Genomic DNA, 18,619 nt, shown 5'->3' on the forward strand with positions numbered 1-18,619 from the left:
GTTGTTTTAACTCAGCGGTTGGGTTGTTTTAACTCAGCGATTGGGTTGTTTTAACTCAGGGGTTGGGTTGTTTTAACTCAGCAAATGGGTTATTTTAACTCAGCAAATGGGTTATTTTAACTCAGCGGTTGGGTTGCGAATGCTTGGGTTGTTTTAACTCAGCGAATGCTTGGGTTGTTTTAACTCAGTGGTTGGGTTGTTTAAACTCAGCGAATGGGTTGTGGTTGGGTTGTTTTAACTCAGCGAATGGGTTGTTTTAACTCAGCAGTTGGGTTGTTTTAACTCAGCGAATGGGTTGTGGTTGGGTTGTTTTAACTCAGCGAATGGGTTGTTTTAACTCAGCGGTTGGGTTGTTATAACTCAGCGGTTGGGTTGTTTTAACTCAGCGGTTGGGTTGTTTTAACTCAGCGGTTGGGTTGTTATAACTCAGCGGTTGGGTTGTTATAACTCATCGGTTGGGTTGTTATAACTCAGCGGTTGGGTTGTTTTAACTCAGCGGTTGGGTTGTTTTAACTCAGCGGTTGGGTTGTTTTAACTCAGGGGTTGGGTTGTTTTAACTCAGCGATTGGGTTGTTTTAACTCAGGGGTTGGGTTGTTTTAACTCAGCGTTTGGGTTGTTTTAACTCAGCGTTTGGGTTGTTTTAACTCAGCGGTTGGGTTGTTTTAACTCAGCGGTTGGGTTGTTATAACTCAGCGGTTGGGTTGTTTTAACTCAGCGGTTGGGTTGTTATAACTCAGCGGTTGGGTTGTTATAACTCATCGGTTGGGTTGTTATAACTCAGCGTTTGGGTTGTTTTAACTCAGCGTTTGGGTTGTTTTAACTCAGCGGTTGGGTTGTTTTAACTCAGGGAATGGGTTATTTTAACTCAGCGATTGGGTTGTTTTAACTCAGGGGTTGGGTTGTTTTAACTCAGCGAATAGGTTGTTTTAACTCAGCGTTTGGGTTGTTTTAACTCAGCGTTTGGGTTGTTTTAACTCAGCGGTTGGGTTGTTTTAACTCAGCGGTTGGGTTGTTTTAACTCAGCAGTTGGGTTATTTTAACTCAGCGGTTGGGTTGCGAATGCTTAGGTTGTTTTAACTCAGCGAATGCTTGGGTTGTTTTAACTCAGCGAATGGGTTGTTTTAACTCAGCGGTTGGGTTGTTTTAACTCAGCGGTTGGGTTGTTTTAACTCAGCGATTGTTTTTTTTTTAACTCAGCGGTTGGGTTGTTTTAACTCAGCGATTGGGTTGTTTTAACTCAGGGGTTGGGTTGTTTTAACTCAGCAAATGGGTTATTTTAACTCAGCAAATGGGTTATTTTAACTCAGCGGTTGGGTTGCGAATGCTTGGGTTGTTTTAACTCAGCGAATGCTTGGGTTGTTTTAACTCAGTGGTTGGGTTGTTTTAACTCAGCGAATGGGTTGTGGTTGGGTTGTTTTAACTCAGCGAATGGGTTGTTTTAACTCAGCAGTTGGGTTGTTTTAACTCAGCGAATGGGTTGTGGTTGGGTTGTTTTAACTCAGCGAATGGGTTGTTTTAACTCAGCGGTTGGGTTGTTTTAACTCAGCGGTTGGGTTGTTATAACTCAGCGGTTGGGTTGTTATAACTCAGCGATTGGGTTGTTTTAACCCAGCGAATGGGTTGTTTTAACTCAGCGAATGGGTTGTTTTAACTCAGCGAATGGGTTGTTTTAACTCAGCGAATGGGTTGTTTTAACCCAGCGAATGGGTTGTTTTAACTCAGCGGTTGGGTTGTTTTAACTCAGCGGTTGGGTTGTTATAACTCAGCGGTTGGGTTGTTATAACTCATCGGTTGGGTTGTTATAACTCATCGGTTGGGTTGTTTTAACCCAGCGAATGGGTTGTTTTAACTCAGCGAATGGGTTGTTTTAACTCAGCGAATGGGTTGTTTTAACTCAGCGAATGGGTTGTTTTAACTCAGCGAATGGGTTGTTTTAACTCAGCGAATGGGTTGTTTTAACTCAGCGAATGGGTTGTTTTAACTCAGCGAATGGGTTGTTTTAACTCAGCGAATGGGTTGTTTTAACTCAGCGAATGGGTTTTTTAACTCAGCGATTGGGTTGTTTTAACTCAGCGAATGGGTTGTTTTAACTCAGCGAATGGGTTGTTTTAACTCAGCGAATGGGTTGTTTTAACTCAGCGAATGGGTTGTTTTAACTCAGCGAATGGGTTGTTATAACTCAGCGAATGGGTTGTTTTAACTCAGCGATTGGGTTGTTTTAACTCAGCGAATGAGATGTTTTAACTCAGCGAATGAGATGTTTTAACTCAGCGATTGGGTTTTTTAACTCAGCGGTTGGGTTGTTATAACTCATCGGTTGGGTTGTTATAACTCAGCGATTGGGTTGTTTTAACCCAGCGAATGGGTTGTTTTAACTCAGCGAATGGGTTGTTTTAATTCAGCGAATGGGTTGTTTTAACTCAGCGAATGGGTTGTTTTAACCCAGCGAATGGGTTGTTTTAACTCAGCGGTTGGGTTGTTTTAACTCAGCGGTTGGGTTGTTATAACTCAGCGGTTGGGTTGTTATAACTCATCGGTTGGGTTGTTATAACTCATCGGTTGGGTTGTTTTAACCCAGCGAATGGGTTGTTTTAACTCAGTGATTGTGTTGTTTTAACTCAGCGAATGGGTTGTTTTAACTCAGCAGTTGGGTTGTTTTAACTCAGCGATTGGGTTTTTTAACTCAGCGATTGGGTTATTTTAACTCAGTGATTGGGTTTTTTAACTCAGCGATTGGGTTATTTTAACTCAGTGATTGGGTTGTTTTAAATCAGCGATTGGGTTATTTTAACTCAGTGATTGGGTTGTTTTAACTCAGTGATTGGGTTGTTTTAACCCAGCATTTTTTAGAGTGCATGCTTGAGTTTTAATCATGGAAAGAGATGCACATTAGTAACGCAGAAACAACTATTCTATTTGAATATACAGTATTCATCATCATAACTCCAGTCTTCAGTGTCACATGATCCCTCAGAAATCTCTCTCATATGAGGATCTGACTATCAACACACATTTATGATTAAGATTATCAAAGCTGTGCTGCTCAATATTGTTTTGGAAAGGAGATTTATATTTTTCCAGGATTCTTTTACGAACAGAAAGTTCAAAACAAAAGCACACATTTGTGAAGAGTGAATGTATAACAGAGCTCCACAAGCTATAAACCCTGTCCATCTCTACAGCTGTGACTGACCTCTAGTGGCACAACATCTGCCCAGCTCTCTCATCATGCTCAGATCGGGCTGCAGTCGCCACACTCTGTGCCTCAGTGAAGCTGAAACTGACAGAGATCACGAAGGTCTTCATACTCGACTCACACTTCTTCTGCCTCTGGCCACATCTGGGGAACTGTAGAAGCACAAGAACAGTAAATTAACACTATTTAAGCTCATGCACATACAGGATAATAGCATCTTTTAAAGGATGAGTTCGAGCGTTTGAGGTTAAAGTTTATAAATGTGTATTTGTGTATTTGTCTAAAACAAAAGGAGTATTAAAGGCGCAGTGTGTAATTCCTCAACTCAAAGGCGTGTCTTGACTCTTGAGTGGGCGGAGCTTTTATTCCGCCGCGAGCGCTTCCGCTTCTTCCGCTCATGTGTGTGTGTTTGATTCTCTCACACACAAGTGAGTGTGTTAAAGTGATGTTGTAATGCTACTCTTGCGCTACTATGAGACACTTGTTCACACTGTAGTGAGCGAGTTTATATGAGGCGGTAAAACATGGCATTCTGGGTAAATCAACAGCAGCAGATTCACACAATCAGACTAACTGTGTTGAGCTGGAGAACAATGAGGAGCTTCTGTCCATCAATGATCCAAACAGTGGCTAATAAAACACATCAGATATTAAAGCGCCGCTAGTGTTGCCATGGTTACTACACAATAACACTGGCGGGGGACGCGGGGATGATGTCACTGATGGGCGACACACACACACACACACACACACACACACACACACACACACACACACACACACACACACACACACACACACACACACACACACACGCCGTGTCCTAGTTCAAAATGTTTATTTCTCTGGATTTAAACATTCTGGGCAACATTTGGGATAAAGTACACAAGTCAACAATATATAACACTATATAGTGGATATTTTAATCTTAAAAATCGTACATATTGTGCCTTTAACTCTAATGTCAACTAAATGAAACAATAGTTTTGAACCTATAGCATGTTCATATTTCTGTTCTGGAAATGTAAGCAAATAAGTACATATTTAATAGAATAGTGATTTATTTGCATAACATGCATGTACTGTAATATGATTAATTGTAACGGATTTCCATTGGAGGCAAGTTGTAATGAACCCACATGCAGTTTATTTACAGACGTGAATATACACAAAATAAACAAAAGGCTTGACTTAAAAACAGACTTGACTTAGAAACAAGGAACTCACCAACAGTGGTTACACATAACAATACTCGACAAGGACCATGACAAACATGAGGGTATAAATACACAAAGACTAATGACTAAACAAGACACACCTGCGAACAATCAGAACAATGAACCAATGAGAACATCACATATGAGGACAAGGGAATCACATGACAAAACCAGGAAACATGACTGATAAACTCAAACAGAAAACATGAAACAAAACCCAAACACACATTAATAAACTGAGGAAAGAATGGTAATTGTTAACATTATTACCTTGTAGTGTCTAGTCTTAAAAACTATTAAAGCTATAATAAAAGGGCAACTCCAAAAAGAAAGAAAGAAAGAAAGAAAGAAAGAAAGAAAGAAAGAAAGAAAGAAAGAAAGAAAGAAAGAAAGAAAGAAAGAAAGAAAGAAAGAAAGAAAGAAAGGTCTGGAACAACATTAGCTAAACTAAACTACCTCAGGAAAATATGGTGCAGATCATGACCATCTACTGGATAAATTAACTGTATAAATCTCGTTTTCTAGCGACCAGGGTCTTTAAGAGAATGTTAATTCAACTTAACTGTATTTTTAATCAAAATAATTTTCTTCTATTGTGTTTTTTCTCTTACCACGATCATATCATTAGCTTACGTGCATAATTCGATGATAATAACGCTAGACATTATCATGAAATATTGTCCAAACAACTATTTTAAAATAAATCCACATCAACTTAATGTGTTATATAATTATTATGTTGTGAATTCATTTTAAAAAGCGAGCAACAATGTATTGAGTTTTACGAAACGCGAAGCACTTGTCCGTCCTCGCTCCCTGTAGTTGCAGTTCTGTCAGAGCGCTTCGCGGGTTTATGTTTCGCGCCTCAGTCATTTGACAATAATAAAGCTAGGCATTGTCATGAAATACTGTCCAAACAACTATTTAAAAATAAACCCACATCAATTTAACGTGTTATATAATTATTATGTTGTGAATGAATGCATTCAAAAAACGAGCAGCAATGTATTGAGATTTACGAAACGCGAAGCACTTGTCCGTCCGCGCTCCCTGTAGTTGCAGTTCTGTCAGAGCGCTTCGCGGGTTTGTGTGAGAGTTTCGCGCCTCACAACAACAAATCTGATTTTCTCAGCGATATTTACATACTTCAGATTGAAAAATGAGTTTATGGGTGGATAAATACAGACCAACGTCCTTGGCTAAACTCGACTACCACAAGGAGCAAGCGAACCATCTGAAAAACCTGGTAAACTATATAGAAATGGATGTTTATGTCTGACTCGAGTCACGTCATGTAACCTTACATTGCGCTCTCTAGCTTTACAGTTGCAATACTGCTGATATAAACGGAGATGTGCTTGACATATTGATCATATCTATAAGTATTAGTGAGGTAATGGTCTCTCCCGGTTGAATCCGCAGGTCCAGTGCGGGGATTTTCCGCACTTGTTGGTTTATGGACCGCCCGGTGCCGGTAAGAAAACCCGGATCATGTGTCTCCTCAGAGAACTGTACGGGCCCGGAGTCGAGAAACTGCGGATTGAACACCAGACCATCACGGTATTGAAGCATCAGATGCTCTGAACACACACTAAGCATTAGTTTATTACACTATTAACGCGTTGTGTTTGTCTAATGTAGACTCCATCTAGAAAGAAGCTTGAAATCAACACTATCGCCAGCAACTATCATCTGGAGGTGAACCCGAGGTAATAATAACACAGACTGGCTGTATGTTAGTGAGCTTCAGTGTCAGATCCCTCATGTCTGGTGTGTTTTCCTCAGTGATGCTGGGAATAGTGACCGTGTGGTCATCCAGGAGCTGATCAAAACCGTTGCCCAGTCTCAGCAGATCCAGTCCAGCGCGCAGAGGGAGTTCAAAGGTTGGGCTGTGTGTGGGGTTAGATCATTAAAGGATTAGTTCACTTTTAAATAAACTTTTGCTGATAATTTACTCACCCCCATGTCATCCAAGATGTCCATGTCTTTCTTTCTGCAGTCGAACAGAAATTAAGGTTTTGGATGAAAACATTCCAGGGTTTTTCTCCATATAATGGACTTCAATGGGCTCCAAACGGTTCAAGGTCCAAATGACAGTTTCAGTGCAGCTTTAAACGACACCAGATGATGAATAAGGGTCTGATCTAGCCAAACCATCAGCTTCTGAGATAAACCCAGCAGTATTTATGCTATTATTTTACCTCCTATCGTGATCATCTCTGAGCTCCGCCATAACTTCCGCTAAGTGAGGTCAAAATACGAGCGTGGTCATAGATATATCGATCGTAGATGCCTCATTCTACTGATCCGTGCAGGCGCTAATGAGGCATCTACGTATATATCTATGACCATGCTCGTATTTGACCTCACTTAGCGGAAGTTATGGCTGAGCTCAGAGATGATCACGTCCGTCTGATAAGAGGTAAAATAATAGCATAAATACTGCTGGGTTTCTCTCAGAAATTGATGGTTTGGCTAGATCAGACCCTTATTCATCATCTGGTGTCGTTTAAAGCTGCACTGAAACTGGACCGTTTGGAGCCCATTGAAGTCCATTATATGGAGAACAATCCTGGAAATTATCAGCAAAAGTTTATTTAAAAGTGAACTAATCCTTTAAGAGCTGTGTTTGGAGCCTTTCATTAATGATCCCGGTGCTGAATCTGTTGACAGTGGTGCTGCTGACCGAGGTGGACCGCCTCACTAAAGATGCCCAGCATGCCTTGCGGCGTACGATGGAGAAGTACATGTCCACTTGTCGACTGGTCCTTTGCTGTAACTCCACCTCTAAAGTGATCGGGCCCATCAGGAGCAGGTGTTTGGCTGTGAGAGTCGCCCTGCCGAGTGTGGAAGAGGTGCGGCTGAACATAAGAACTCTTATATATTCAGCGAAGATGCGTTAAAGTGACAGTAAAGATGTTTACATCCATTCCAGTACGCTCACAAAATATAGCCAGTTTGAAATAACATGAGGCCGACAATGCAAATAAATCACGACTTTATTGATAAATCAGGTTGTTTTCCAGTTTGAGTCTGAGTCTCGAATCGCTTAAATCCACAGTAAGGCGTTCAAAATCACACACGCGCACTTCAATAAGCCGACGGAAAGCAGGTTCATGCATTTACATGCTGGGAGAAATCAGCACAAGCGGCATAATTAAGAGATAAAAACTCAAAACTATGATTTTAAATGTCCTCATTATTAGATAAAAAGTCAAAAATATGACATGCTAAGTCATAATTATAAGATAAAATGTAGAAAATATGACATGCTAAGTCATAATTATAAGATAAAATGTAGAAAATATAATTTTAAAAGTCCTCATTATTAGATAAAAAGTCAAAAATATGATTTTAGAAGTCCTCATTATTAGATAAAAAGTCTAATATATGATTTTAAAAGTCCTCATTATTAGATAAAAAGTCAAAAATATGATTTTAGAAGTCCTCATTATTAGATAAAGTCTAATATATGATTTTAAAAGTCCTCATTATTAGATAAAAAGTCAAAAATATGATTTGCTAAGTCATAAGATAAAATGTTGAAAATATGATTTTATAAGTCCTCATTAGATAAAAAGTCAAAGATGTGATTTTAAAAGTCCTCATTATTAGATAAAAAGTCAAAAATATGATTTTAGAAGTCCTCATTATTAGATAAAAAGTCTAATATATGATTTTAAAAGTCCTCATTATTAGATAAAAAGACAAAAATATGATTTTAAAGTCCTCATTATTAGATAAAAAGTCAAAAATATGATTTTAGAAGTCCTCATTATTAGATAAAGTCTAATATATGATTTTAAAAGTCCTCATTATTAGATAAAAAGTCAAAAATATGATTTGCTAAGTCATAAGATAAAATGTTGAAAATATGATTTTATAAGTCCTCATTAGATAAAAAGTCAAAGATGTGATTTTAAAAGTCCTTATTATTAGATAAAAAGTCAAAGATGTGATTTTAAAAGTCCTTATTATTAGATAAAAAGTCAAAGATGTGATTTTAAAAGTCTTCATTATTAGATAAAAAGTTAAAAATATGACATGCTAAGTCATTGTGAGATGAACAGTTAAAATTATGACTTAAAAATCTAAATTATGATTAAAGTCCTAATTATGAGGTAAAAGCTGAAATTAGATTTTTTAAAGTCTGAATTATGACCCAAACACACACTAAGACATTAAGAGATGAAATCATGCTTATTTTTTAAAAATGTGCTTTTAATTTTTTGATTCACACTTAAAATAATAATATTTACATTTTGTGCAATATATTGTTTTACATGCGTTTTTGAAATCAGTTTTTACAACAGAAATGAATCAATCAAAAACTGACTTAAGCTTTTGATCTCAAACTAAACTCATGTCCTGTCATCAGTGTGTGTGTGTGTGTGTGTGTGTGTGTGTGTGTGTGTGTGAGAGCGCTAGAGAGATAAAGGGACTTCGTTTACATGTTATAAACCACACAAATATCCATGAAGCAGAAGGTGTGTGTGAACACAGCCACTGAAGACTGGAGTCATAAACATTCAGCTGCAATATCAGAAATAATTACATTATAAATTGTCATATTGTGAAGTGTTTGTGCTGCATTTGAGCATCTATATTTGACTGAAGTGATCTCCGCCTACCTCAGGTGTGTGGTGTGCTGTCCGGAGTCTGCAGGAAGGAGGGTTTGCTGCTTCCTCCAGAACTGGCCCGTCAGATCGCAGAGAGATCCGGCAGAAACCTCCGCAAAGCCCTGCTGATGTGTGAAGCCTGCAGAGTCCAACAGTGAGAGCCAGAGCCAAGATCCACATTAAGCCCGACCGGACAATATACTGATTCAAACGCCAATAACACAAAATAACTAGGGAATCTAGTTTCATAATCGATTAGTTGGCCGATTATTTTTTCGATTAATTAAATAAAAAGCCACTTTTTTATTGACAAAACACACTATTCCACATCCTCACTGCAAAAAATGCTTTTCTTACTTAGTATTTTTGTCTTGTTTTCAGTCCAAATATCTCAAAAATCTTACATTAAGAAGCATTTACTAGATAAGCAAAAGTTTTTGTCATGTTTTGGGGGAAAATAACTCAAAATTAAGTGAGTTTTTGCTTAAAATAAGCACAATAATCTGCCAATGGGGTAAGAAAGATAAACTTAATTCAAACAGAAAACAAGATTATTTTGCTTACCCCATTGGCAGATTAATTTGCTTATTTTAAGCAAAAACGTCCTTAATTTTGAGTTATTTTCCCCCAAAACAAGACAAAAACTTTTGCTTATCTAGTAAATGCTTCTTAATGTAAGATTTTTGAGATATTTGGACTGAAAACAAGACAAAAATACTAAGTAAGAAAAGCATTTTTTGCAGTTTATCAGGGATCGACCGATACCGATTTTTTTTTTTACCGATATGAGCTGCCGATTTTCTTGAGCCGATATTTGGAGCCGATACTGCTTTTGCTCCCTCAATTTACATCATAAAAATGACACAATGATCATGATGATAGCAATTTAAAATTTAAAAAAGGAACATTTATTGAACTAAAAAAAACAATATTTAACAAATAGTAAAAACAGGTGAGGTAGAACAAGAAAAAAAAGAGTTCAGTGGTGAAACCATAAATGTACATTTTTCAATGTACATTTATGAAATGCACTTTCTGTGAAGCTGCTTTGAAACAATGTGTATTGTGAAAAGCGCTACACAAATAAATTTGAATTGAATTGAAAGTGAAAATAAATTCTGAAAATAAATATTTAAGCATAAATAAAATAATTTCACTATTGCACACAGTATCAACAAGCAAGCATCATAATAAAGTGCACACTGACTGTACTATACTTTTATAACTATTTACAACCTAGTCATTTAATGCTTAGGTGCACTTCCCTTAATCTCTTGAAAAAAATATCGGCCGGTACATGTAAAAAGTGCAAATATCGGCCCGATATATCGGTCTAACACTAATAGTGAATATACCTACCCATAAAAAAAATAACCATGGTTTTACAACGAATAAAACGAGCAAACAAAAAAAATTATAAAACAGGGTTATTGTAGTTATTCCACGGTAACCTTTGTTTTGCTTCAATCCATAGTTTAAAAAAGCCATTAAAAGAAAATTTCATAAAAAAGACAACAACACATTTCTGGACCTTAATAAGCAAACAGCCAAATGACCAAACCAAAAATATGATTATAAAAGTCCTCATTATTAGGTAAAAAGTCAAAAATATGATTTTAAATGTCCTCATTAGATAAAAAGTTAAAAATATTATTATAAGTCCTCATTATTAGAAAAAGTCAAAAATATGCTTTTAAAAGTCCTCATTATTAGAAAAAGTCAAAAATATGATTTTAAAAGTCCTCTTTATTAGATAAAAAGTCAAAAATATGATTTTAAAAGTCCTCATTATTAGATAAAAAGTCAAAAATATGATTATAAAAGTCCTCATTATTAGAAAAAGTCAAAAATATGATTTTAAAAGTCCTCTTTATTAGATACAAAGTCAAAAATATGATTTTAAAAGTCCTCATTATTAGAAAAAGTCAAAAATATGATTTTAAATGTGTTGACCAAACCAACATAAAAGTTATAAAAGATAAATTAAATGTTTTTTGTTTTTTTTCAATATGATTCCCAATTATTGATATCACGATTTTATAGTATTTGTACACCCTTTACATTTTTATATTTCAATGTTCTAATTAGCAATTCATTTAATTTTAATTGAATTTGAAGCAGATTTGTTACGTGACAGCATTAATTAAAGTCTCTTAAGGGTCCAGATCAAGTTCCCTGCATCAAACCATCCCATAATATCCGTCACCACTCAGAGCAACTCTGCAGTGTGTGTGTAAGACTGTGATAACATTATAAAGTCATTATTCCACTACACAAATACATGTCTATAGTATCACACAACATTATCATATTTTCAAATACATTTCTATATTATTTAAAGTTATTACTGCCCCTGGTTCAGTGAGGAACTGATTTGGACAAATTTTAAGTATCAACGCCGCTTAAAAAGATGCGCTCTAATCCGGTTTACATGAAATCAGCTGCTCGCTTATGATTCGTAACGGCCCTATAGTGTCTTATTATTTAATTCATATATTTAAAAAGATTAGGAAAAAATGCCCTTTATAAATATGCAGATTTAAATATGTCAAAGCTGACTGAACACTGATGGTTCAGAATGATATTTTATTATATTTTTTACGTGTCCGATGCTCGTGAACAGGCTTAATGTCGAGCCCTGTGAAGAATGACAGCCTCCGTTACACAACTCACCTGAAGTGACACACACACACACACACACACACACACACACAAACTTCCTGTTATCTGTTCCCAAATGTGCAGGTATCCATTCTCCCCAGAGCAGGACATCCCTGAGACAGACTGGGAAGTGTACCTCAGAGAGACCGCTAATGCTGTGGTCAGCCAGCAGAGCCCGCAAAGGTCAACACACACACACACACACACACACACACACACACACACACACACACACACGCTCATGAAAACACAGCCAGTCCTTTAGGGTTAACAGACAATCATTCACTTTGCTTTAGTGGTTCTACTATAAGTGTGTTTGATTTCTTTACATCATGATAACTTTTAATAATTCACTTGAGATGTTTGCAGATGCTAAACTTGCTTTAATTCGCAGACTTTTGGAAGTTCGGGCCCGATTGTATGAGCTCTTAACTCACTGCATCCCACCAGAAGTCATCATGAAGGTACAGCTGTTCATTTTCAGCATATAAACTTGTTTTATAAAGGGACAGCTCACCCATAAATCATCTGTCATTAATTCCTCACGTCATGCCGTCAGACCTTCGCTCATCTTCAGACACAGATGGAGATATTTCTGATGAGATCTGAGAGCTCTCTGACCCCTCCATACACAGACACGCCCACTTTCAAGCTCCAGAAAGGAAGTAAAGTAGATAGATATACATAATAAAGGCTCGCTGTCTTACGGCGGAGTCTCTAACGTCATCACCAGCGGCCATTTTGTCACAGGCGAGCTTTCTGGCGGGCTCTGATGTAATGTGGCGTTCACACCGGATGCGATTCGCGCGAATAATTCGCCCTAATCGCGCGATGGTGGATGCTTGAACATTTTGAGTTTACTTGCTTCAATCACGCGTGAAATTCACTGCACAACAGACGTGATTCTCCTCATGGGCCCACTTTCAAGCTCCAGAAAGGAAGTAAAGACATGGTAAAAACGGCCCACCAAGGCCTTCTCTGCGGGCCTAATCACTATCAGAATCACACACTTACATTTTTATTTAGTTTTTCCATGAATGTGTGTTAAATTATTCCCAATAGTCTATTTTATTTACTTCATCGCTTTTCTCTTGGTGGCTCTGCTTCCAGTAGTGTATGTTTATGTTAGAGCCAATCATATTTCAGTCATCATGTGTTGCTAGGTGAAAGAAATCTGCCTTGAAGCCTTCAGAATCAATATCGCGGGAGCCGCTAGCTTAAATGAATGGCAATGAAACTGTGCGCTTTAACCAATCAGATAATCACTCCGATTTAATCAGCCAATCAGATTTCGAGTTGGCCATCTAGCTGGCGTACGATAACGTCTGCATTTTCACGTCCTTTGATTGGATGATCAGAGAGCGTACTAGTAGCCTAGAATAACCAGCAAACCTGTCGTTTTAATAGCGTTTTTTCAAACCCAAATGGCTGACAGAGGAGAAGAAATTAATGTATTAGTTGACATACTTACAAAGCCATTTTCAAAATTCCTGCAAACTGCCTTCTCCAGCTTAACATAGTCACGCTATTCCATCTGTCACGGCTAAAAACTAACGTACTGTAATGTATACCATCTGCGGATGGCTCGATACCACCATTTTGTCTTCGGTACGGTACCACAATCTAATACCGAAGTACCGATATTAAATCGATACCACACAGGGTCTGAATTTTGATGCGGGTATAGTGCATAATTTTACTCACTCTCACAGGTTTTGGGTTTATGAAGCGGGAAATTAACGCAAATGTTTATTATTAAATGAATCAACAAAGATTATCAAATCAGTCATTTGGAAACTTTCTTGTAAGTAATTTCAGCATTACTACACGTCTCCATTCACTAAAAATGAGCAATTTGCTTCTGGATTTAACCTCTTAACAAGCGCCCCATTTTTGTGGAATTTTTTGAAAACGATATACCCAAATGAAAATGTCTGCAGCTCTTAAACCCTATGGTCTATATTCATAAACCTGGTCTTATTTTAAACTAGACACTTGAAATATTGCTACCCAAGAGTCATAATAACTCAAAGTAATGGGAACAGAGTAATATACATGTAAATATACATGTAAGTGACTCACGTTTTTTGTTTTCACATAGGGAAAAAAATATTATAATTTAATGTTAAGAGCCTGAAAATAACTTAAATATAAAACTGAATGTCTAATCATGTCATGATTCAAATATGAGGATGATTCTCTCAGTAATGTAGCTTCTGTGAGCTTTTATGTCAAGAAAAGTCTAGGCGTCCTTTCAAAAAGGCCATTTATTTCAGAACATTTGCTATTGTAAAGAGTAGTTTTTCATTCAAATAAATTTGCAATAAACTGCAATATACTACTAATTATAATGGATAAACAGTTACTGAAAAACTAAAGCAACTATTTACAGAGATTACAAAGTGTAAAAAACTCATTTAGCTGATGGGAAGCGTCAGTGAGAGTCTGCGCGCTCCACTGCAGTTGCGCCATTGAGAGCGCGCAGCCAGCGCACTAACAGTATTCACCAAAGCCTACTTACGTAAACTGCGCAAGATAATGCCTTTTGATTGGTTACTAAGTCCATCAATCAAACCTTTGTTGAAAAGGCATTGGCTGGACACCGAGTGCCTTTATCCAACGAAAACCATGGGCGCAATGATTGACAGCTCACCAAGCCTGTAAGGCACTTCCTCTATATGATGCATCACAGGAGAGTCTCTGATTGGAGGAGAGAGACGAGGGTTGAACCATTTCACGTGGGAGAAACTATTCTAGCAGGGGGAGTTTGCCAGAAACGGATTAGAATCGATATTTCATTGAAAATGGACATGATTGATCACGCTAACTCAAAACTCTCTTGCAAACAACGGAGGATTTTTAGTTTTTTCCCTATTTTTTCGTTGTTTTGGATTAAAAAGTGGGATGCATTTTGAAGAATGGACTCTTACACAGAGATGTATGCGGGTGTTTATTGGATTCGTCCGATCTGATCTGAACGACAGGAGATGAAAGATGAGTAACGCTGATATTATGCTAATGTTTACATGGACGGTCCTTTAGCGTTTCATTTAACCCTTTCCTCTCTGGTGTATTTATTGCAAAAACAAGTTCAGAACATGAATCTTGAGTGTTTTAGCTTTCAAATGATGCATAGTTTGTGATAGTTGATTGAATATTTTGTATAAAACAAAAGTAAATAAAAGTACACACCCCCCCACTTCCGTCAACCCCCCCGTCCACGAACCGGTGCGGGTTAAGAAGTTAAAAGACATCACACATGCACTATAAAAGCATCTGCGTGCTCAGATTCAACACTTTCGCTTCCGTTGCGGGACAACTGACGGAAATCACTGCCCACGTCTTTTTAAACCTACAATATGTCTATGTGTGCAGTAAACATTTTGTCAAATATCCAAATGTCAGTTTTATTTATGATATTTCCTGTCTCTGATGATGTTCTCCTCTAGTGTGTGTAGTTCTCAGTGTAATATAACGTGTCTCAATGGCCTGTTTCCACTTTTTTGTCCTTAAACGCTCGTTTTTTGGGTCAATAGCTTATAAAATGTCTGGGTTTTTGGCTGTGGGTTTTGTTTAGCTTGTTTGCTGTACACTTTGTCACATATCAGCTTTTAGACATTGTTCTGTTTTTTTTTATAAGTCCGAAATGACAAGAAGCCGCTTCACGCAATGCAAAGTCAATGGAGACGGTTTGATTGTTTCCCCCCCCGGTGGGCGTGGCCTTCAGATTATGATGCGTGTCTCTATGTCAGCCATTTCTCAACGAGACGAGCTGCTGGCGGAAGCCCCGCCCATGAGGAGAATCACGTCTGTTGTGCAGTGAATTTCACGCGTGATTGAAGCAAGTAAACTCAAAATGTTCAAGCATCCACCATCGCGCGATTAGGGCGAATTATTCGCGCGAATCGCGTCCGGTGTGAACGCCACATTACATCAGAGCCCGCCAGAAAGCTCGCCTGTGACAAAATGGCCGCTGGTGATGACGTTAGAGATCTACTGTATATCTATCTACTTTACTTCCTTTCTGGAGCTTGAAAGTGGGCGTGTCTGTGTATGGAGGGGTCAGAGAGCTCTCAGATCTCATCAGAAATATCTTCATCTGTGTCTGAAGATGAGCGAAGGTTTGACGTGACATGACCGATGATTTTTGTGTGAGCTGTCTCTTTAACCCTCTGAGGCTCTTCGGTCATTTCATTTTTTATTTATTTTTATAAATAATGTTAAAAATCGTAGCTTCATCGGAATGGTCTGAAACTTGGTGACTTTATTGGTACTTGGGATATGAACACCCAAACAAATGTGGGACAGGATTTGAAAAGTCTAAGTGGTCGTAAAAAAAATAGTCACACTCAGGACCTTCGGGTCAAAAATGACCCCCATTGGAAATTAATGGGAAATTGGCAAAAATATGAAAATACAGAGTTTTTTTGTGCATACAATCTACAAATCAGCCAGGATGCAGAAAAAAAGGACATCAAGAGGGAAGATCTCTAAAAGAGTGCAAAACAGACAAAAAACTCACACACACACAATTAGCTTTTGGAATGGCACGCGTTCATTTGTGTGTGCGTGTGTGTGTTTTTTTGTCTGTTTTGCACTCTTGCCCCCGGTTTCACAGACAATGCTTAAGCTAATCCTAGACTAAAATGCATGTTTGAGCTGTTTTTAACTGAAAGAATCTTGTACTGACTAATCTTAAAATGTGTCAGTGGCATTGTTTTGTCTAAAGATGCACACCAGTAATGTTTTTTTCTTGGGCACGTTTATAAAAATTACTTAAATGTCCTAATTGAACTAAGGCCTAATCCTGGCTTAGTCTAAGCCCCGTCTGTGAAACCGGGCCCTGATGTTTTAGAGATTTAGGTCCTGAATGTGACAATTTTTTTTTTTACAACTTTTCAAATCCTGTCCCAATTTTTTTTGGTGTTCATATCCCAAGTACCAATAAAGTCACCAAGTTTCGGACCATTCCGATGAAGCTACGATTTTTAAAGTTTTTTTATAAAACGCAAGATCCACTGTAGTGGTAAAAATGTGCTATTGCGTGATAAAAATGCTCATCTCATTAAAAAAATTGCTTTCATGAGGCCTAAGCTTCACTCTAAAATGAAATACAGCTTTAATAAAAAAATTATATATATGATTTTTTATTATTATATTCAATGGGTCATAATTATTGCATAAATATTAATTATAAATCATAAAATTATCTAAAAAAAAAAATATTATTGAACAAAAATATATTTCACTGATTTTACTCAAATCGTATTTACCTTAATCCCGCCCTGTGGGTCCTGCGTGTGACCCATAATGAAGGACCTCCGAGGGTTAAGCTCAGGGTCTCCTCTGATTGGTGCTCAGCGTGTGCTCTGATTGGTGCTCAGCGTGTGCTCTGATTGGTGCTCAGGGTCTGGTGGGCGAGCTGCTCAGTAACTGTGACGGGCACCTGAAGGCTGAGGTGGTCCAGATGGCGGCTCACTATGAGCACAGGCTGCAGATGGGCAGTAAAGCCATCTACCACCTCGAGGCCTTCGTCGCCAGATTCATGGCCATCTACAAGAAGTTCATGGAGGACGGACTCGACAACTTCATGTTCTGAGACACTGTAGCCGAAAATTAAGAAGATGTTTGTTTGTTTTTTTCGTAATAAAAGCTATTTAAAATGTTGTCATTGCGGTTTTCTGTTCCTCTTTGGGGGACTTTAGACTAAATAAAGCACACAGATGTGTTTCTGCAGGTTTAAAGAAGGCCAGTTCAAGAACTTAAGGAATAAATGAACATGTAAATGTCTCTGACACAAGTTCGAAAATACTTTTTAATTTATTTGATAAAATATCGCTTAAAACTGTCACCGTCCCACAGGTGCTCTGTTTTTGATCGGCTTTTTTTCGTATCATATATTTGAGTAATTATCATAAATTAGGGATCATTCGAAAGCTTACGAACTCAAAATTCATCCTGTGGAAACCGTTTTGAAATTGGACGTCGCGTTACCATGGAAACGGTACTTTAATTTCTTCAAGCAGGCTCCTCCCCCTAGTGGGCGGAGTCATGTTTCATATCACAACATTTATTTTAACTACTTTATAATCAATCTTTTCTAATCTTGACACATATCGTCAGAAAGCTCTGAGTCTCAAGGGTCCATTTTTGGTGACTGTTTTGTGATGGAAGTGACATTTGGACAGAAAATTACAGGAAAATGCATCAAAAAAACAATCAATGGAATTTGAATGACACCTGGTGGCTGTTTTTGGTACAGCGCCTAAACAACATCTCATGGGGACTTTAATTTTTGTGATATAAACTTTAAATTTGGAACACAATTGCTTAGACATATGGCTTTGATTTTAAAGTAATTTTAGAGTTTTGTAAAATATATCTTTTATATGAAATAAAAAATATTTAGTACAGTATTTTGCATTTACAGTAAATTTAAACTTCAAAAACTTTTTCATATTTTGAATTGCAATAATCTGCAGTGTGTCTTTAAAACGAGACCAGACTTCGCTCTCTATATTCCAACGCATTCTTGAATTACAGCTCTTTAAGTTTGGATTGTGCGTTTTCGTGTGTATTCTCAGACAGTTAAAGGGTTAAAGTTTGAGATGATAAATCTAAAGTGATTTTATGATTAAAACAAGGGCAAATCTCTGCCAATGTGTTCATAAACATCAACTTAACTCACATGAGAGTCATCAAAAATCTTACATAGTGCAGCTTTAAATGTGTGTTGATTTGAGGATGTTATGAGTTTGAGCGGGAAACTCAACATAATTTTTTCCACGCATGATTTAATAAAATCTGTTGATTGTTCTGGCCTCTGCTTTAATGCTCAGATTAAACGTCTGGTTCTGAACACAAATGAAGAGATTTGTAATGAAATGAGAGATTTCTGTCCTCCATTGACAGTCTGAGCAACTTC

General features: G+C 37.5%; 1 protein-coding gene and 1 long non-coding RNA gene across 2 annotated transcripts in view; both read left to right on the forward strand.

Moving 5' to 3' along the window:
- Positions 1–18,619, forward strand: part of LOC307118867 — a 272,203-nt gene that overhangs the window by 132,755 nt on the left and 120,829 nt on the right. The window lies entirely within an intron of this gene.
- rfc3 (replication factor C (activator 1) 3) lies at positions 5,475–18,510 on the forward strand. Its single transcript, XM_079804703.1, has 9 exons — positions 5,475–5,660; positions 5,837–5,974; positions 6,056–6,123; positions 6,200–6,297; positions 7,088–7,269; positions 9,051–9,187; positions 11,779–11,877; positions 12,089–12,158; positions 17,102–18,510. Exons 1-9 carry the CDS (start codon positions 5,574–5,576, stop codon positions 17,291–17,293), a joined length of 1,071 nt encoding a protein of 356 aa, XP_079660829.1. The 5' UTR covers positions 5,475–5,573; the 3' UTR covers positions 17,294–18,510.

This window comes from Gobio gobio, assembly GCF_949357685.1.
Source record: "Gobio gobio genome assembly, chromosome: 22".
NCBI lineage: Eukaryota > Metazoa > Chordata > Actinopteri > Cypriniformes > Gobionidae > Gobio > Gobio gobio.

Coding starts and splice junctions, on each gene's coding strand:
- rfc3 (XM_079804703.1), top strand. CDS start 5,574: ATGAGTTTATGGGTGGATAAATACAGACCAACGTCCTTGGCTAAACTC. Junction 5,975..6,055: donor TTGAACACCAGACCATCACG/GTATTGAAGCAT, acceptor TGTCTAATGTAG/ACTCCATCTAGAAAGAAGCT. Junction 7,270..9,050: donor CCCTGCCGAGTGTGGAAGAG/GTGCGGCTGAAC, acceptor CGCCTACCTCAG/GTGTGTGGTGTGCTGTCCGG.